At 37.5% G+C, this 21345-nt stretch overlaps 3 protein-coding genes and 2 pseudogenes across 5 annotated transcripts in view; 2 read left to right on the top strand and 3 right to left on the bottom strand.

The window, feature by feature from the left end:
* Window positions 1-1263, bottom strand: part of LOC107731133 (nephrocystin-4-like) — a 161425-nt pseudogene extending 160162 nt beyond the window's left edge.
* A 462-nt stretch (window positions 1264-1725) lies between these two features.
* Window positions 1726-4125, top strand: LOC107731179 (DNA fragmentation factor subunit beta-like; annotated as a pseudogene).
* LOC107731178 (UPF0688 protein C1orf174 homolog) lies at window positions 3284-9396 on the bottom strand. Of its 2 annotated transcripts, XR_001638753.1 has the most exons (5): window positions 9244-9396; window positions 8397-8474; window positions 7844-8233; window positions 5998-6163; window positions 3284-3589 (listed from the first exon to the last, which is right to left on the bottom strand). XR_001638753.1 is itself a non-coding variant. In XM_016542179.1 (4 exons), the coding sequence occupies exons 1-4, from the start codon at window positions 9256-9258 to the stop codon at window positions 6062-6064; spliced, it is 585 nt and encodes a 194-aa protein (XP_016397665.1). In that variant the 5' UTR covers window positions 9259-9395; the 3' UTR covers window positions 5063-6061. The 2 variants fall into 2 exon arrangements, 1 of the variants encoding a protein (XP_016397665.1); XM_016542179.1 differs by lacking the exon at window positions 3284-3589 and having other exon boundaries at window positions 5063-6163; window positions 9244-9395.
* A 1716-nt stretch (window positions 9397-11112) lies between these two features.
* LOC107731177 (UDP-GlcNAc:betaGal beta-1,3-N-acetylglucosaminyltransferase 7-like) lies at window positions 11113-12358 on the top strand. The gene has a single exon (XM_016542178.1). The coding sequence runs from the start codon at window positions 11113-11115 to the stop codon at window positions 12334-12336; it is 1224 nt and encodes a 407-aa protein (XP_016397664.1). The 3' UTR covers window positions 12337-12358.
* Window positions 12359-15843: 3485 nt separating this feature from the next.
* LOC107731174 (centrosomal protein of 104 kDa-like) overlaps window positions 15844-21345 on the bottom strand; it is a 33430-nt gene continuing 27928 nt past the window's right edge. The window contains exons 17-22 of one of the 2 annotated variants that reach the window (XM_016542175.1): window positions 20354-20432; window positions 19438-19546; window positions 19187-19325; window positions 18094-18161; window positions 16395-16485; window positions 15844-16077 (exon numbers count right to left, since the gene is read on the bottom strand). In XM_016542175.1, the coding sequence (XP_016397661.1) occupies window positions 19257-19325; window positions 19438-19546; window positions 20354-20432 (257 nt within the window). In that variant the 3' untranslated portion in view covers window positions 15844-16077; window positions 16395-16485; window positions 18094-18161; window positions 19187-19256. The remainder of the gene's footprint in view (window positions 16078-16394; window positions 16486-18093; window positions 18162-19186; window positions 19326-19437; window positions 19547-20353; window positions 20433-21345) is intronic. The other variant, XM_016542176.1, reaches the window with a different exon arrangement.

Raw genomic sequence — 21345 nt, 5'->3', positions numbered from 1 at the left:
ATGTCAAATAAAATAAATAAATGACACAAAGTTTAAATAAAGTAAAAATCAGCAAACAATGTGGAACCAATTAAATAAGAAACGAATGTTTAAAAAAACTTCCAAAATCACCTTTCAAAATCCAAAATATTGCCAAACAGGCGCTTTTGCATTTCGTTTCGAAACTAAATCATCCGCGATCGTCTTGTCTGTCTCACCCCACTCTTCTTGTCAGTCAGCTCGACTCACTCTCCTCACTGGAGAAACGAAATCTGATCTGTGATGCAACTGTCGTTCAACTGCATTGAGCAGCCGCATTCAGTTTTTAATTGTAGTGTCTGTTCTTTTACTGAACTAAATGATTTTATTACTATAAAAAATTAAAACGACGGTGGGGGTTGGTGACGCGGTGGGCAAGTGACGTAACCAGTGTTGCGGCGTAACGCCGGTATCACCGTCAGCACCGTCTATCGCGGTAAGCCTAACCCAGATCCGGCATAATGACATCATCACGCCGGATCTGGGTCAGCGCTGGCGCCGCCACACGCTCGCGTCATGGTACTGTCGTGAACGCGCGTCCGCAAGTTCAAAGCGTTATTTTTGTTTTCTTTGCGCAAAAAAGTATTCTCGTAGCTTCGTAACTTTACAGTTGAACCACTGATGTCACACGGACTACTTTGTCGATCATCTTGGTACTTTTCTGGACCTTGAACGTGGTAGTTACCTTGCTGTCTATGGGAGAGCACTCAGATTTCATCAAAAATATATTAAATTGTGTTCCGAAGATGAACGAAGGTCTTACGGGTTTGGAACAACACGAGGGTGAGTAATTAATGACAGAATTTTCATTTTTGGGTGAACTATCCCTTTAAAAGGGGTCGGTCAGTGAGCGTTAATGTCCTCTGGCAAACATCCCTGAAAACGCCTAAAAGCTTCACAGGTTGTTAAATCATTCCCGTAGGCGAAGTGAAGCGCTTGTTACTGAATTAAAATCAAATCCGGAATATTGACAAAATGCGACGCTAAATCACGCAGAGACTTTTTAGGCTGCTCATTAATTTCAGTCTCTGTAGTACACAACTCTTTCTTTTCTCCTGCTAACGCATGTCGCATGTAACTTAGGCTAATTTTACACAATAACTATTTCTGACATTTTTGACACAGGCTCTACGCACTGTTACTTTCATAATCATAATAACTTACATATAATGAAAATGCGGGCTCAGCCAGTTGTCAGGAAGGGAATCTCTCTGTAGTGGTTGCCATAGCGTCTGTCAGCCGTTGCCAGGGTGAGTTAAAGAGCGTTTTGGCGCTTTCCTGCAGGAGAAAAGTGCAGGGCTGCCATATACCGCCACCGTGTGGCTCGGTGGTGCTTTGATCCAAGTTCTGTTTCGCACTGCGAGTTCAGTTTTTACCAAGGAGAATTATGAAACCGTAGTGATTAAAATAATAATAACAATAATAATAATAATAATAAAGTGTATTATTATTATTATAAGTTTATTAAAACTACAATGGCTGACCGATTCTCCCGTAGTTGTAGTCCTTGAGGCTTCAGCATTCACGTTTGTGTGTAATTTGTGTTGTGGAAAAATGTGAAAGTCTATCGAAGTAATGTTAACCACATCTTATTCATAACTGAAACTAAATGGTCATAAACTGTCCGTGTTATTTTTATTTTCATCCACGAGGTGGCAACGCGCGTCTTGTGGTTGTTTTGATCGCTCATGCAGACATACAGCGAAAGAGAAACTTCGCATTTGCGGAAAAGAAAATATGCACAAATTAACAAAACCCAAGCTGGTTAAGATAAGAAGTGCCAACGAGGCCAAAAAATACGAAATTGCAGCTGCTAACATGAAGGAGCTGATTAAAAAAGGATGTAATTTACTAAAGGTATTAAAAAATTTGGTTTATTATTACTGATATCAGTATTAACGTTACTGTACAAAGCCTTTGGATGCCGCTGCTGTCAGACATTCACAATTAATATCGTATCCACAGGTATCCAGCTCCAAAGTACATGTCTGCTTATACGAGGATGGGACAGTAGTTACTGAAGAGTATTTTCAAAATCTTCCCAATAACACAGAACTTGTTCTCCTGCCCGAGGGACAGAGCTGGAATGGACGTGAGTGAATTACATTGACTTGACTGACACTTGGCCTGAAACCGGAAGACACTGCCTGAATATAATAAACTATAATATTGTGATCAATTATAAATAATGTAACCAATCAGATTGCTTTGGCTTTTTCATTCTCTACAGTTGTTCATGAAATAAATCAAGTCCTGGGTTTGGACAGAGACACAGACCTTCTGATCAGTGCAGCGAAGGATCTTCTGTCAGATGAACATTCTCCCAAGCGGCGCAGAATCCTGGGAGACCTTCTGAGGAACCTGAGGGACAATTCAGAGGTGGAGAACAGAGAAGAAGATAAGGACTGGTTTGAAGGTAAGTGAGGGGAAATAACATAATATGCATTTACTGTATGTGTACTGTAACTGATTCTTCTGAGGCAACGTTAACACATTTACACGTTCATACATACTTGAAGTTGATTTAATCACAAATGCTGTGATTCTTATTTGTTTGTTTGTTTTTTGGGGGGGGGGGTACATTTGACACAAACCTAACCTGACCTATTTCACATTTCTTCTTATTGAAATGAATATATATTTATTTTTAAAAAAGGTATTGTCATTTTCATAGATAACATTATTAGGCTTTATTATCACCTTGATTTCACACTGTTAATAATACTAAATAATGATAATAATTGGTTTTATTTAAAAACAAATATATAGAATTTCATTAAATCTATCGTTTCATTCTATCATTTATCATTTATATATTAGACATGTAATGACATCTTTATATTTTTAAATATGAATATAAATATAATATGAAAATATACATATTTCATATACTAAATGTGTTGCATATTTGTACGTTTTTTTAATTTTCTCATGTCTATATGTCAGGTATTGATGCCCGGTTTAAAACCAAGTCTGCTTACATGAAGTATAACTGTGAGAGCAGAATCCGAGGATATTTGAAAGAGGTGTGACAAACGGCACTCAGTTAGTTTTTGAAATATTGTAGATATTTATTTTATTTAGTGGAGTTTATAATTTATTTCATGCAGCAAAGGAGGCCTGCCGCTATTCTGAAGGAGATGTATTGTTCACTGTCTGTAGGTTAATGGATATACACAGACTATTCCAAATGCCAAGACAAAAAGTGAATATAAAAAGGTGGTGGAGATCCTGGCAGAGAAGCTGAAGGCTGCACGGTATAATGGCACCTATTTTGACAGATCGGAGAGGGACATCCACAGGCTCTGCACTCAAGAGGGCTGGTTCACCTGCCAGGTGTCATTTCTAATGAGTCTTATTTAGTTCAGTCTAGCATCATTTTTCTTTGAAGGAAAAAATAAAACATCTGTCAATCACTGCTTTGTCAGTAGTTCCTGTTTGTGTAAGATTCTAAGACTTTTGCGCTAACAGGGTGCCTTTGATGAGAACAACTGCGCATTTCTTCACTCAATAAACCCGTACGGGAGCCGGCGAGAGCAGAATCCTCTTCAGCACCTGGAATCTGGACCACCTGTGAGTAGTAAATCTCAAATGTAAATGTTCAAATAAAAACACATTTAAGTACACGTAAATCTTGATGTACATTTCGATATCAAAATATCTGTATTTAGCCGTTCTGATAAAGATAACAATTTAAAATCAATTTTAGGGATAAGGAATAACATTCTGAAATCATAAAGCTGGTGTTTTTTAGGATAGAAAAGAAAAGGACTGTCATCCCCACATTCGCTGAGGCACTGAAGGGCAATAAGAGCGGCGATATAAACATGGATTATTTCTACAAACTGCTATTCACAAGGGAAAATCTCAAGCTCGTTCATATCGTCTGCCACAAGAAAGGGGCCCATGAGCTCAGCTGTGACTCCCGAAAAATCTACAAACGGGTCAGGAGGACTGTTAAATGAAAGCACATCCATAATCCTCTTATGAAATATGCAGCTTAGGCCTGGGACACACTAGACTATTTTCAAATCTAAAACGACTTTAAAACCATGGGAGACCACAGACATGAAGACAGTTCAACCGATTTTTAGCCTTATAATCCTCTGAACGTGCACACTAGACGATTTGACCAGACCGCGAGACCACACACTTGTCGATTGTAGGAACGATTTCACAGTGACACGAGATCTCACGGACACTCATGACTAGAGAAGAAAAACAAATAGAGGACAATCAACGTCGTCAGCTGGCTCTCCTGGCACGCATTCTGTTTCACAGTGAAAAACAAAGTATAGGAAAGAATATGGGTGATGTTCTCTGCTTTCATGGCATGTTTGTGGCTGCCAAGTTTCAGCTATAGAAGCACGCAACATCCGGTAGGTGACGCTTGCTCGCTCTCATTGGCTATCGCGGGTATCACGTCAGAGGCAGCCCGATCAAGAGTCATAATTATCAAACATGTTTGATATTTACGATTTGAGTTCAGGGACTAAATAATCGTTAAATAATCGTAATGACACCACACAATAGAGGATTTTTTGGACAAAAAAATCGCTTGCGACAAGCCACGAATCAGGCCACACCCCCTGATCGTTCGGGGGTGCAAATCGGCCTTAAAATCGTCTAGTGTGCAGCCGGCCTTTTAGTGTGAAAGTTTCAGCTTTGGTGAATCACAAGCACTGATGCAAGTACTGAGGTCCTCAGGGCCATTTGATCTTATTATGAGGTTATATTGTGCTTCAGGTACACACATTTTTAATTGTAACTTTTAGTTTCGGTTATATACCAATTTTTGTACCAAAGCAACATTTCTGTTTAAATTATGTGAAAACATTTTTCAGGGTTTTATAACCGTGACCGATTTTATATTTACATTTTTATTGGTTTATTTTAAGCACCAAATGTCTTTGAAAAGAGTGTTCCATGTGTGGGAACAGGGTATCTTGTACAGTTAATGTTCGTAGTACTTCCATCAACAAACAATAGCCTTATTTACTGTACAAAATATACTCAAGCCTTCGTTGAAAAAGATGTTTTCCAAAGCTGTTAATGAGGTTTATTTTCTCTGGACGGAGTATTGTAGCTTTCACATGATAATACACAGATGATTTGCCATTAAATATGTTCACAAAAATTGTATGTCATATACATACAAAGCATTTTGTAGCAAAAAAAAAAAAAATTAGCACTTGGTTTATCACTTCAATAGAAAAATATAAACTTTCTACAATTTTTACCTCATATAATTTGTACAGAGTAGAAGAGAAACTGCATTTTAAAATGTTACATCTTTGAGCCACTCATGAAGTTAGTGCAAATTCTGTTCAATAAGATTATACAAATATCATCATATACAGACAAATCAAATTTCTGGTGAAGCCACATGCATAATACAGTTTGAAATTGTTGGTTTAAAATTACAACTTTTCATATCTTACAATAAAAGCCTCTTAATCTGAGATACTAACCAATATAAAGATCTTTACATCATAAACATATCAAAGAACAAAATAGCTACATGCTTTAATTTTAATTTATACAGCACCAAATCTGAAGTATTAAGTGTTTTTTTTCCAAAACAAATCTATTCATTCTCAACAGAGAATGTTTAAAAGTGCCAAATTCATAATGTCCAAGCTAATGTTCAAATTGCTTTCAAAGTCTAAACAGCAAATTTGAGGCACTTGACTGATAAAACTGTATTTGTTGATTTCAGAGCACATTAGTAAGGACTAGTGGTAGAAAACCCAGTGTACAGAAAGTTATAGAAATTATAGCTTTCTTTCAGCACAAACCCCAATAACATGATGGTTTTAGCTCTTAAATTTATAATTAGGGATGCACTAATATTTTTGCCCTAGTTGATGTACCTCATTGAAACTGATAAATCAACACAGTGCATCTCAGTGTAGCTCAAACGTTAAGAAGGCTTTTGGAATAAAATAGCTTGCTTTAAAACAATCAAGTCCGTTTTACCAGCATAAAACTCCTTCCCTGTCAGTGGCAGACAGATTGAGTGACTGTGAGAAGAATTGTGTCCTCATAGCTGCTCGTCTTCACTGTCCTCTTTGGCATAGTAATGCATGCTCCTGTACTCTCTTCGACTCATTCTCTTGCTTCCTGGGGTTCTGCTTGGGTAATCCTGCAACAAATCAGGTCAGTCTCTTTTAAAACAAAGCCACATTCACACATTAAATCTGCATTAATTAATATAGTTGGCTATTGAGTTTATGCATCAAGAAATCAGACACCTGCTGCGCTTTGACACCCAATTAAGCATCAACAGGCATTCATTGCAATAATCCTACATGATCTTGTATTAACCTCAATATTTTAGGATTACTGTGTGCAAACAAAGCCATCTGGCTGCATGTTATTTATCTGGAAGCTTAACTTAGACCAGAGTTATGTTACTGGGGCAAAGGGCCATGAAAGTTCACACCCTGCATGGGCCGTCAACTGATATTTAAAGCATTTAATTCCTTTTTTTTTTAAAGCTAATGTATTTCTTCTTTTATATCCCAATAAAAGAAACTACATGTCTTTTCTAAAAACAAACAAAAAATGTTTTTGTGTGTTTTTCTCCATTCTTACTGTTATAAAACAATGGGGTCAAATATAGATTCAAAAGAAAGTAGCAAGCAATAAAGTTAAAAAATAAATAAGTAATATTGATAAAATCAGTAGTGGAGGGGGGACTTTTAATTCATGTAACTACTTTGAAATCTACAATTGTGTGTGTGTATATATATATATAAGGCTCCTATGTGTAGGTTTAGTAATTTCACTTTAATGGCTATCAATAATCAATGGGTTAGTTTCATTGCCATTAAAGTGAAATAACTGAACATAAACATAGGAGCCTGATAAACTGCTCATTTCATAAGAAAATTTCAAACGGCCCTTAAGAGGCTTTTGCATCTGAACTCTTCATATATATTAATTTTATATTATCATTAAATAATTTTTTTTTTTTCTCTCTCTTTTTATATTCAAAACTGGGCAACGAGTTTCTTAACTGACATGTATTACAACTGTGATCCATGAGACATTTCAATTAATAATAAATTAACACTTTTTACTATATAGCGATTTGATACTATAGAGCAGGGATCCTCAAATCTGGCCCACGAGATCCACTTTCCTGCAGAGTTTAGCTCTAACCCTAATCAAACCCACCTGAGCATGCTAATCAATGTCTTCAGGATCATTAGAACTGGCTCGCGAGATCCACTTTCCTGCAGAGTTTAGCTCTACCCTAATCAAACACACCGGAGTTTGCTAATCAATGTCTTCAGGATCATTAGAAAATCACAGGTAGGTTTGTTTGATTATAGGGTTGGAGCTGAACTGCTGGAAAGTGGATCTCGAGAGCCAGATTTGAGGATCACTGCTCTATACCAGGGGTGTCAAACTCAGTTCCTGGAGGGCCGCAGCCCTGCAGAGTTTAGTTCCAACCCTGCTCCAACAGACATACCAATCTAGTTTTTAAATAAGCCTTAGGGACCTGATTAGCTGGATCAGGTGTGTTTAATTAGGGTTGGAGCTAAACTCTGCAGGGCTGTGGCCCTCCAGGAATTGAGTTTGACACCCCTGCTCTACACAGACGTAAAACTCTGGTCACGTGACCATTTCCACTAGACAGGTAAAAATGTTCACATGAAATTATTTTTTCAAAATACAGTAGTTCTTTTTAGAACCTTGAAAGTCAAACGTAATTGCTGGTCACAGCTCGGAATTAAGTTCAAACAGCGCTATTTTGCTGCATTTCTGCACTGATACCCAATCATAACAACATGTGTTCTGAATCAGTTTAGCTTACCTGAACAACATCCATGTTCCCAAAGAACTGCTCCACTGGGAAAATGTGATTGCTGTCCTCGTCGAAGAAAATGCTCGGGTCCTCTCGCGTTTGGGGACTGTGAATTACGGTCTGGTCCATCTTCGCTTCTGCAGAGCCGCTTGTCAAAGCAGTGCACTTGGCGGCAGAGTTCTCCTTACCGCGCCGTTCACCCGGAGTCTTTTTCCCGGGCTTAATTTTGACGTTTTCATTCATTGTCGCGATGGAGTTCTCCTCTACTTCGCCGTGAAACGGTCTCTTTGGAAGACGCTTGGCCTCGCCGCGGTCGCCAGCCATCTGCTGCACTGCGCTCGCGATATCAGACGTCGATCTCTGCATCAAACCGCGCAGAACCCTCCTCCGCACAGCCTTCTGTGGATAAAAGTCCAGTAATAAATGTATAAATAAATACAATATCAGCGCGGTTTTAGACGTGGCTGATACATCGTGAGAAAGCTTGTTACATTGTAGCGCTTTACTGTTGCCTACAGACGGAAACTGCGGGGAAGAGAGGGTTGGGTAGACTGACACTGACCTTGACTGAACTTTTCACACCAGGCGCGTTTAAAGAGACAGTGCCGCGCACTCGCAGTCTGTGGCTCCCAACGACAATCTGAAACAAGAGAGCACAGCTTATTAAGAACACTGTATGATCAATAATACATAAGTTTCCCCGTCACAAATTACGTTTGTGCTACTGAGTGGCAAAGATTTAGGTAAACGTATACTTTTGTTCACTCCCATCCAAAGACACGTTTTTTGTTTAATGATGTCTCTTTTTTTGCTTTTCTGCCTTAAAAGACCGACTACAGCACTTAACGAATATGCCTTTTCATAAACAAGCCATCATTTGTGAACAAACCAAATGAATGAATCATTTAGTTCGTGAACAAACTGAATGAACTGGGACAAAAATGTGAACCAGTCTAGTTCGCAACCAGGAGAGAAGGGGTGCGGAATGAACATGTAAAAATTAAAAGATAAGATTTTCGACTCAACTCGAAAATGAATCAACACAAAAAGCATGCACTGAATGGATACGTAAACGGATCTTTATTAAACTGATTCAAACGATTCGACTCACTAAGTGATTCAAAATCCCCAACCACTAGCCTACTGCTGGAAAAAGTTAACAAACTTACGTTTATAAAACAACCCGTGAAAAACAACTTGATTATAATACTACAAGGCTCCAAGCGAGACTCTTGCCAAAACTGTGAATTAACGTTGTTTTAGTAGCTTATCCTAATAAACTAAATTTCACACTTAAACATTGAATCGTAAACTGTCCAATAAAGTCTGCGTAAACTCGAAAGTGATCGTGCAGGTTTATGTAACATAAAAACGACTTCTCAAACATAAAAGCGTAAAAGCTTTCTTACCTGCTTCACCCTCATTTGAAGTTTCGGCGTCGAAAACCGAGTGTGGAGTCCTGCGAGTGTTTATCTCCGGTGACCGCTAAAGTCCCACCCATATCAGATCATCTACGCAACACAGAATCACAAGACTGGAGCTGAAAACTTTACCAGGCTTTTCTGAGGCGGTGGCTGATACCCATCAATTAGTCCTTGTCCGCTTGTACAAGTTATAACCGTTATGACCAGTGCAAACGATTAAAATACATGGGATGGCAAGTTATTCATCGTGGAAATATGTCGAATGAGTCATAGGCCTGAAGACTGTGACGTGAATATGATGTTATGGACAGGCTACTAATGGCAGGTTGCTTAAACTGCTTAGACCAGTCCTAAAAAGTTAGTTTCTTTCTTTCTTTCTTTCTTTCAAGGCTGGTCATAACTTTTTTAGGTCAGTTACAAAAGTAACAGTTAAAAGTAAAAGTTAAGTCAGTTAGATTGGTCTCATTTGAATAAAAATAAATAAATAAAACTGATTGCCCCTTATTTAACTGCTAGTTGGTCAAACTAGTTAAGACAGTCTTAACAAAGTGGCTATGTTTATGCAACTGGCCCTAAGTCCAGCTTCTACTGATGATGACATCCGTGGGAGAATTAATATGTGCGGTTTATATTCTAATATTTGACTCTGAGTACTGTATGTAACAATCATAAAACCATTTCCATAAAGGATTTTGTCATTCTTAACATTGCTTCATTTGCCAGACACATGACATCATCATAGTGGACATTATAGTCTAGCTCCAACATTTAACTGATTTCACATGGAAAATCCACTGTCAAATGAAAATGTTAACAGGTTTTAAAAGCATTTAGGTATTATGTGGCACCCTGCTGGAAAATGCAGCCAACACTAGGCCTGCTTTATGACGATTGTGATGATTAAATGGTCTCTGGACCAAGCTGGTCATTTATGGCTATAAACCAACAGCAACTGGTTGTCTTACCTAGGACCAACATAACCAGCTTGGCAGACCATCAGTTCATCTGGGTGGGGCTGGCTGAACCAGTAGCAAACATTTTAGTACAGATCAAATATTAGGCTAAATTGTATAAAATGTTCTAAAGATATGTTTGTAGCTTTTATGATGCAGAAAACACAATATGACTTAGGCTATGTAAATGACTAATAATATAATTTAAATACATTTACATTTGATAGGACAATCTAATTTCATATGTAGTAGCCTACTATGTGTCGTGGCGTAGCCGTAGCCTATTGCAAATTCTGAGAATCATGCCGTTAAATTCGTGTTGACTGACTCTAATGCTATGAACCACACGGTGGCGCTAAATACTAAAATTATGAGTTTAGTGCTAATCAACTCCTTGACATCTTCGAGCATCTTTCTGAGTGTGCTTGTGAGAGGGACGTGAAAAGTGTGTTGCAAACCTTTAAAAATACGAGAAGTTACTTCAACTCCAATATTTACATACATTGAATAAGTAAGTAGCCTAGTTCTCACTCAAACTCCTCTTGGGGACCCTCATTTACTACGCTTGCACAGCTGTCGTGTGTAACCAGAGATCCTGTAGCAGGTAGGTGTCGTTAAGGTGGAGGAGAGAGGAGGGCAGACAGCCGATTGTTTTATAGGATGACTGCCTCCCATTTTCAGCAGTTCAACGACGGAACTTGAAGCGAGAAGAACCTGTTGCGACAATTAGTGACGACGGGACAAGAGACTAAAACGAAAGAAAGTGGAGAAGACCGTTTTTAAGCTTTATCAAAATGCCTTTTTATGGACTATTCGCTCATTTTTATATTTCCATAACACTTGGAAAATTAATTACAGCGGACCTGGCTGACTTTTCATGACAAATCCACTGGCCACCCGAATGGACTGCTCTCTGAGGAGCATGTGCGTAATGGAATTCTTCTTTCGAAAGAAAAAGAATTTAAGGACTGCGGTCAGCCTGACTTTGGTTTTTGCCACTTTACTGATGCTTCAGAAGTTAATAACAGTGGACACGAATTTCAAAGATATCAAAGTCGACGTGAAACGCAAATGGTGTGGCCCCACATGTAAAAGCATAAAGGCCATTGAAAATGCATCCAACGGTAATGGCTTGGCGCCGGTGGGAAAACCCATGCCAAGAAAATGGGACGTGGATAAAATTCAGTGTCGTGAAAATTCGACGATGAAGACTCAAGCCTGGTTTCGTCGTTTGAGCCCAAAATTTCACGAATTTGTCCTGCACAGACATTGCAGATACTACCCAATGTTGCTGAATCACCCGGAGAAGTGCAGCGATGATGTGGATGTTCTGGTCGTGGTCAAATCGGTTATCGAAGAGCATGACCGGCGAGAAGCCGTGAGGCAGACCTGGGGAAAGGAGCAAGAAATCCAGGGCTTGAAAATCAAAACACTATTTTTATTAGGCACTCCAGCCACTGGCAAAGACACGCGAAATTTACAAGCCCTGGTCCAATATGAAGACCGAGCCTACGGGGACATCTTACAGTGGGACTTTATGGACACCTTCTTCAACCTCACCTTAAAGGAGGTGAACTTTCTGAGATGGTTCAACATCTACTGCAGTGGAGTTCCCTTCATCTTCAAAGGGGACGATGACGTTTTTGTCCACACCAAGAACCTGGTGGAACTAATTGGCTTTAGGGTGGAGGAGAACAGGGTGGAAAACCTCATTGTAGGAGACACCATTTTAGAAGCCAAACCGATCAGAAACCGCCAGAGTAAATATTTCATTCCCAAAGAGTTGTATGATAAACGCTATCCACCTTATTTGGGTGGAGGAGGATTTCTCATGTCTTCTCTGGTGGCCCGCAAGCTCTTTGCGGTTTCTGAGAGCGTGGAGCTTTACCCCATTGATGATGTGTTTCTGGGCATGTGCCTTCTGAAGCTGAAGATCGTCCCCGAGCTGCATCTGGCCTTCCGGACATTTGGGATCATTAAGCGTAAAGTGACTCCTCTGAACCGGGAGCCGTGCTTCTTTCGTAGCCTCATCGTGGTGCACAAACTCGTTCCGCAGGAGCTGCTGCAAATGTGGAGGCTTGTTCGAAACGAGGACTTGAACTGCGCCAGACAAGTTGTAATATGATAAGATGAGTATTTATAAAGACAGAGAGAAGATATTTTTTTCAAATGAAGCGTATTTGTAATATTTACAATTAATACAATAAATACAATACGTATTTCATCTTTTCTTTTTGTGATTTTGCAAGGAAGGATGATGATTACTTGTGTTATCAACTGTAAAATGTAATGAATCACAAGTCTTTCAATTATGGTCTTATCATCTACGGGGAATAAATATAAACCCAATCGATACATTTTTGAATATTATATAAGCATATAGACCTTGCTCAACCATGTTTACTCCCGTGAATATTGGATTTTTTTCCCCTCCAAGTATTCTAAACACATACCTTGACTTGGCTAAAAAGATAAAACCCACAGAAAAAAAATAATAATAATATAAATAAATGGAAAAAGATGCCAAATAAACAAGTGTACCTTTATGACAACATGCTCCAGTGGCGGAACAAAGCAACAGGCTAATGTAAAAGGTAACATACAAATATGTAACACCTGTTTTGGCCAACAAATAATGTAATTAATTGATTATATATATTTACATTTTAAAACAATAACATTTAAAACTCATGTAAATTGGCCCAACCTGGAAAATGTTTCACTGCAATTCCTTCATTATTTATTTGATTCTTGTCTTCATGTATGCTAGTGTGTTTACTGTTTTAATAGCTGTTTGTTAAAGATGATATTGGAATTTTAGGAGACAATTCACAGTGTTTAGAATTGAAGGGGGGTTAAAGCAGGTGTTTAAAACCAACATTAACCACATGTGTAATTTGACTTTTGACCCAAAAAAAAACATATATAAGCTAATCTACTAAGATCAAACATACATTTAAAATGTATTTCTGTCAATTATGATGCACCAAACACAGCTAGAAATTCATTAGAAGAATTTTTGAATGTCCTAATGGAGACTGTAGCTTTTAAACACCATAAAAGTATGATTAACCTATTCTAAAAAGTTTAGAATGTGTGATATGCGCTATATTCCACATATTCTAAAGTCACTCTGCATCATACGGTAGCTTTGTGTGAGGAACAGTTTGAAATTGAAGTCATTATTCACTCCTATGGTGCTTACATTTTCAACATAATTGAATACAACTCAATTGAAATGTTCTCTATGGTGTTCCATGTAAGAAAGTAAGTCATACAAGTTTGAAATAACACGGGGGTGAGTAAATAACATTGATCTGCATCATTTCATTTGTGAGTGAATAACATTGCATGATAAACACACCACCATCAACATTTCATTTTTCAGATGTGTTGTTTTGGTTTGGTGTTTGTGTCACAATCAAAAACTTTTACAAAGCTAAATTGTATTTTTACATTATTACATTAGAGTACTTTAACAGATCAAAAAACAAGCATGTGACAACTTTATTCAAATACATTTATTAAAACAGCTTCTAACAAGCTACAAAGCAGATATTAGCTTCTGTTGATATCAATGCACATACAGCTGAGGGGCATTGAATTAATGTGTCGTGACTGACAATTCAAATTACCATCAGTATAAATCTTTTAAATCTTGTTTCATAATATGTCTTAAATTGTCTTCATTGCATGTCTAAGAGCAAACGCTTAATCTGTACAGACAACATTAAAGTTGTGAACTGTACACCTGAGGAAAATAGAAAGTGGCCAGACTAAAACTGCACCTATAAAGTACTTTCTAATTTGCAGGTAAATTCATTTAGGGTTCCCAAAAAAAGTTCGCAATCATGTCCTTGAGGACTGACAGCACACAGTAGTGCAACATTTTCAGGTACCTCCTCCAGATTACTATGATACTGTGCTTCTTAATTCTGCTACTATAATGAAAATAAATCCAAATGAAAGCAAACAGCGAAAAAAAGCTCTACTCCACAAAAAAGCAATATATGATATTCTACCATTATCACCTAAATCCAAATGAAAGCAAACAACAAAAAAGCTCTACTCCACAAAAAAACAATATATGATATTCTACCATTATCACCTATATATTATCTAAATAGTAATAAATATTTATACTTTTGACTGAAAAATTAATACTATTGGGTATGTGTCAGTCATCTGTGCAAACAAATTGAGTTTGTCACTTTTAGATCACTCTCTCCACTCTGAAATAACTGTTCAGGTTGACTTATTTAAATCAATAAATAAGTGATAATATATTATAATAAATATTAGACATCTCAGTAATGCCACATGAGTGAATCATGTCTGCAGGGGTTGATTTTTGTCAGTTATATAATGCATGTCTCAGCAGTGAGCTGTACAAGCTACAGACAATGCATTATGTCAGCCATGACACCAGAAAACATTCTTACAAAGAAACGCCTCTGTGCTACGATCACTCCAAGAGTTTTAAATTGGTTTGTTTTATTCCGGTATAACATGCTGTTAAAGCCTATTGGGGTTGTACCTTGAAAATTCCCTCCCTGAAGTCCCTTGACTATCATGTCTCACATCATAGGAAAACTCTGACTGCATACCTATGTTCAGTCTTCACTATATGCAAATACTTTAAAAAGTGACATTATGGCTTATTTTCAGGCACAGGATCAGCCTATTCCACTCAAACTGCCTTTATGTTGTTTCATATCTTCGGTCTCAATGATTTTATAAGCATAACTGGACTAAAGCATTTCATTTCTAACACAATCAATAGAACAGCACAGTTTGATGCAGATGATACCCAGTGATTTAACACATCACACACTAGACAAAACCATTTACGCGCCAACAAAACAGGCCAAGAGTTTCTCTAATACTGAAGCAAATGCAAAGACCAAACATCTGAAATAATAGTCTAACAGCATCATCATCCCTTATGGCTCTTTATTCTCTCAGCAGTGGCCTCATGTATTGGCAACATCCCTTTTCCAAGTCCTGATTCTCTGAGAAGCACCAAGGCAGTTCTGCGGCTTGAATTAGCCTTTGCCCTCTTCAAGAAAAACAACATTTTTGTTTGTTTGTTAACTAAATGTTGCAAGGCGAGTGCTTTAAGAAATTTAAGTGCATTATATGAATCAGATACAATAAGAATCTAAGGTTCAAATCTCTTGAACAGAATTTTTGCTTTCTTTTCAAAGGCTACTTTTTATGTTTGGCTATGGTGCTAATGATGCTTTAAAAACCATTAAATATCAAAGTGCTACAATCACAAAATATGCACATGCACCGCACACACTAAACAAACAAGTATAAAACAACAAACAAGAATAAAATTCTCAAATAGATTACAAAAAAATCCAGGTGATCCACCTGAAAAGGTAAAGAGAGCAAAATACAAACTGTATATCTGCTCATAAACCTGTTTTTCAGCTCAAGTATTTTTGTTCACACACACACACACACACATTTTAGATATTTTACATTCATTAATGGGTACATTTTATATCAGGTGGCAAAGATAATGTGTGCTTCGAATAATGATGCTATCTTACGGGAGTATTTCTAAATCAGTACAGCAATAAGAGTGCAATAATGCATTATTTGAAACCTGATATAAAGTAGATTTTTTTGCTATGAATCACTCATATGAGATTATTTCAGCAAAGCTACTAGAGTTAGCATGTAGTGTGCTATGCCTGTTGTAGTCGGTGGCTAGAGGCCTTGCCTGGAAGAATTCTGGTGCGTCTGTTGATCCTGGAAGCTGGAGCAGGGATGCGACTGCCTCTGCCCAGCCCTCGAGCCTTGGACTCGGATATGACCGTTGTTGTCTTAGCTATAGCTGTACTGACTGTCTTTCCTGAAGGCAAAGAATAAGAGAAACGCAAACACACAAACACCTGAGGAGTTAATGAGAAACGCATTGTGCGATACTATATAGTTTAGCCAAAGTAAACAGTATTCAAAATAATACTTTATTGATCAGTCTATTCAGAGGCAGTGTGTGCCCCATTGTGGGACTCTCTGAGGTCGCGTGGGGCAGATGGGCTCCTGTACGTTGTGGAAGCTGTGTGGGGCAGTTGGGATCTATAGGGGCTTTATGGGGCAATGTGGGGCAGTGGGGGACAGTGTGGGGTTGTAAAGGTCTCATTGAGGCCAAAGGAGATGAATGATCACCTTGTGCGTGTGAGAGAGTGCTCTGCTGTACCGCTCTCCTCCGTGAGTTCTGTTTACAACCCTCAATTCCCATGAGGTGAGACTTCCAGACCTGCACATACAAGACATGCACTGTTACACTGCTGTATGAGGAACGTGTGTGTGTGTGTGTGAGAGACTTTAATGCTCACTTAATACTGAAGTTATTCACTTACCATCATGGGTGCTCATGTAAATAATCTCTACCTATGGAGTTGGTTTTAGTCTCGATGCGTGTTCTTACGTTCCTAAACCTTAGAAATAATATCAGCTCTTACATATCGGAAACTCCTTGCATAATATCTAGCGATGTTCTGCTATTCGTGTCATTTCAGATTGAATGTCTTTCTAGCCAAAGACCTCTTACAGGTCAAGAACAACTAATGCATTTCCTAAACCAGTGTTATTGTAAATTAAAATTAAAACCAAAACAATTTTACAAAATCATTAATTGAAAAAAATTGCTGTAAATATAAAGCTAAACAGAAATATTACAAAAAATAAAAATATAAATGACAAAACACATTAAGGTACTAAAACCTTCCAAAACTGAAAATATAAAAATAAAACCCAATTCAAAATATTAATAAATACTATAATAGTATTAAAAAATACTAAAGTAACAGTACCCTGTGCTGATACTAGGGCTGCAAAATGATTAATCGCATTCAAAATAAAAGTTTGTTTACATACTATATGTGTGTGCACTGTGCATATTTATTAAGTATATATAAATACACACACATATGTATATATTTTAAAAAAAAAATATATATATATATAGTATATATTTTACTTGTATAATTTATATTCTGTATAAATATAAATAATTTATATATAAATCCAACATATTTTTCATTAATATATACATGTATGTGTGTATTTATACATACATAATAAATATACACAGTACACACACATATAGAATGTGAACATAAGCTATTATTTTAAATGCGATTAATCACGATGAATCGTTTTGCAGCCCTAGCTGATACTAAAGTAAAAGGAAATGTGTTGTTCATCATAATCATAAATTATGATGACATCAGTTAAGTCCATTAAAATTAATCAAAGATAATTGATATCTTTAAAGATACTGACAACTGCATCTCTTTTTATGTAATAATTTGTTCAGTGTCTAAAGTGAATTCTTTACATATTGGTAAACGTCATTCTCTTTTTCATAACAAGATTGCCCATATTTTCATTGTTTCAAAACAATGCTCACACTGTATTTCAGGGACAGTGTAACCCTCACAAAAACAGGTTTACAACAAACTGGACAACATACCAGTTTATGTGGTACATGATGTGAGACATCATTCATTTGGCACAGAAGACACGGCCAACACTGAATACTTAAAACATTGTTTGTCAGCTGGAGGTGTTACTCCATGTGACTTTTCAGAGCTGAGAGGTAAAGTATTCTTGAGTGAACACCTTTCCAGCGTCAGTCACAGTCATGAGCTCATCTGTATGACGTGCAACAGAGACCCGAACAGAGTATAACAAGAACTTTTCAAGCTATTTATGATGGATAAATCATTTGAATTAATTTCAATAATTTTACAGCTGCTGTTATGGCAGACTGCATTCGTGCACCAGGTGTTTTTGTTTGTTATTTTGTTGTTCGTGACAATAAATGAGTAGCACCTATGGGTGTGTTTGTGTGTGATCTCACCTCCTCCCCTGAGGCGAAGTTCTCATGGCAGAGAGGACAGTGATTACAATTATCTCCAGAAGTTGGTGCTGACAAAAGGACAAAAGAATAAATCCATCACCAGGAAACTCAATTACCAAACAAAAAATGCTGAAAATTCTCTACTTATAGAAATAACACAATAAATCTGCAGGTGTGAAAGGTCATTTCTAGTGACACTGTGTGAACTTCATATGGATAAACAGATCTGATGATAGAGTGGGCAGTCTTGTCTTATTTTTAGGTATAATAAGAGTGTGACACAAAGGGACCAAAGTGAACACTTGCCAAGCACCAAATGCAAGTAAAAGCAAGTAAAAAGGTTGCAGTTACTAATCTGTGATATTATTTGGGAACTGGAAGATAATACAAATGTTTAAATATTCTTACGCCATTTATTGGACAGGAATGTTTTTTTTTCTTAAGAAATCCATGTGGTGACATGGAATATAAAATATTCCTCTCATTAACTTGATGTGGGAACACGCATGCTTTTAATATTTTCAGTCTTTATTCTTCTTATACTGTGCAACATATAATCATAGTTTTATATGCAAGGCTGAACTACCTCCTATATTTCTGTTAAGAACTGATAAACAAGTATATGGTGCACCCAGGAACTGGGACGTATGCCAATACTTGGGCAGACATAGAGGGAAGTAAGCAAAGCTGGTAAGCGACATTAATAAAAGACGCTCCATCTCCACCCCGGACTTCCTGTCTCTTCATTCCTGATCCAACACTGTCAAAATGGATACAGGAGGAAAATAGACAATTGTCCGAGCTAGTATCTGATGTGGCAAATGACTCAATAAGCTGCAGTGTTCATCACAAATGTGCATGGAAAACAACAGATAAAAAATTACAATGTTGTAAGGACAAAATCCTTCCCCAGTATATGTTTCATAAAAAAAATCTAAACTACAGTTTCATGGCCAGTACGAAATATGGCGTTACATCAAATCACCTGCCAAACTGTTCATTTTGTCCCCTGGTATCACATTTGTAACAGCACTGAGTGTGGTTTCTGGATGAGCATGGAATAAAAATACTGTGCAACCACACAAAGACTCACGATTGCAAGCAGCGCTTTGAGCATGTTCAGTTAGCTTATCTCGGGTGAGAGCTTCGGAGCAGAGAGGACACTATGTGAAATCTGCCCTCCGCTCACACTCAGTCAGCAAGTGCTCTGTCAGGCTCGCAATCTCCACCACCTAACGAACGCACAAACATGCTATATTAGCACACTTTGCAAACTGAGGTGTAGTTGAACCAACATGAATTATTTTGAAATATGACAGCGCATGTGCTTGGGTGTGTGTGCACCTGTCTGCACTGAAGGCAGCGCTGCAGCATCGGGCAGTGTTTCCAGTAGTGCAGGTCGAGTCCATCCTCAGTAAATGACTCATCTCTCTCTCCACAGAAAATACACAGACTAGACAAAACAGCACCAGCATCAACTCCGATCTGATCTTTCATTTCTCACTCAACATGCTATTAAGATTTTTTCCCAGCAGTACAAAAAGAAACTCATTAAAGGGGTCATATGACGTTGGTAAAAAGAACATTATTTTCTGTATTTGGTGTAATGCGTTTGTGTTTATGCGGTTTAAGGTTCAAAAAACACATTATTGTCCATATAATGTACATTATTGTTTCTCCTCTATGCCCCGCCTTTCTGAAACGCGTCGATTTTTACAAAGCTCATCGTTCTAAAAAAGCGAGACACACAGCGACTCCACAACATGGCAGCGGCGGCAACAGCAAGAACTAAAGTTACGCCTTCTATTTTCGCGTGAACATTTGGGCGGCGTTATGCAAATCTTCCCACATCGTGACGTATACATGTGGGGGCGTGTTAGAACGAGCCGTTTTAGGTAGGCGTGGTTGACTCTTAACTTTTATAAAGAATATCTCTTTGGATTTGAGACTTTAGTCTTTGCAACTTTACAGATCTTCTTTATGCACCAAGAGCTTGTAACACTCCAAAGAGAAAGGAAAAATTTAAATGGCATCATATGACCCCTTTAAATGAGAGCCCATTAGCCCTGCACATTATGCTATCACTTTCCAGATGTCTTGGTGTGATAATATTAGTGGATTTATAACAGCTACACAAGACTTGACTTTGCAGAGTTGGCACTGAATCAGAAACTCATAAATTGAGATTGCACTGACTGGGAGAATCACAAACTGCCCTGTTGAGGGAATCAATGAAGAAGTGTCAAGAAGTAGTCCTTACTTGTCTAAGTAGTTAGTTACAGATGGTTGGCTTCCTTTCGCATCAGCAGGAACAGACTGGTTTACCTTCTTAACACCTGCTGAAACCAAGGGAAACATAATTAACCATCACATTCTGCTCAGACTGAATTTCCTGTTTGAGGTTTGCAATGATGTTCCAGTGTTATTTTAGTATTACTTATATAATATTATGGTATTTATTCATATTTGAATGAGCTTTTTCATTTTAAGTTTAAGTGATTTCAAAATTAACAATCATCCTGATGGTTCAATGTTAAATATATATTTTCAAGCTATTAAATTGGCCTCTCTCTGTATACCAAACAGAAATTGAGGGTTAATGTTGATGTGTAGGCTGCACAAACAGGGAAGTTTGTTGAGCTACTGGCAAATAAGATGGTAATTTGAGGAAGTGCAATGCGATGCATGCTTTAGAGAGAATAAAGAAAAAATAATGGTCTGGTTCTGGTTTTTATCATTTGACTAAAGTGACAAGTGAATACAAAGAAGGGCATACATATATCCAGCTAAAAGACAGATATGAAGATATATGTGAATAGGGCCTAAGACTAACTTTTTGCCAGACCTGCCAATGGCCGGTGACTTAAGGAAATTTACCGGCCAGAAATATTTTTTACCAGCCATGGGAAAAAAAAAAAAACAGCCAGTTATGACACCAAAATTTTAGATAATAGCAAAAAATCACAATCCTTGATTCCAGTTTCGATACCTGCTAAAACTACTAGCTTAACCAATAAAAATTTAACAGGCTACATTTTCACTAGTAAATAGTCAGTTGTAAAATAAGAGCAAATCAAATTACAAGCAATAGCACAAAATAGCCTACTATACAACAAAGATACAAATAGAAACGGTGCATTTCAGGCAGGTCTAACAGTGATTTTCAGGTAGCCTACAGAAATTTAATAAATTATGCTAATCAAATAACACTAGCTATATATATTTTTTAAAGTTCAAGAGCAGTGAGTGATT

The sequence above is a fragment of the Sinocyclocheilus rhinocerous genome, unplaced genomic scaffold (assembly GCF_001515625.1).
Source record: "Sinocyclocheilus rhinocerous isolate Xijiao unplaced genomic scaffold, SAMN03320098_v1.1 scaffold1600, whole genome shotgun sequence".
Classification (NCBI taxonomy): domain Eukaryota; kingdom Metazoa; phylum Chordata; class Actinopteri; order Cypriniformes; family Cyprinidae; genus Sinocyclocheilus; species Sinocyclocheilus rhinocerous.
This window is presented reverse-complemented; position numbering and strand designations above follow the sequence as displayed.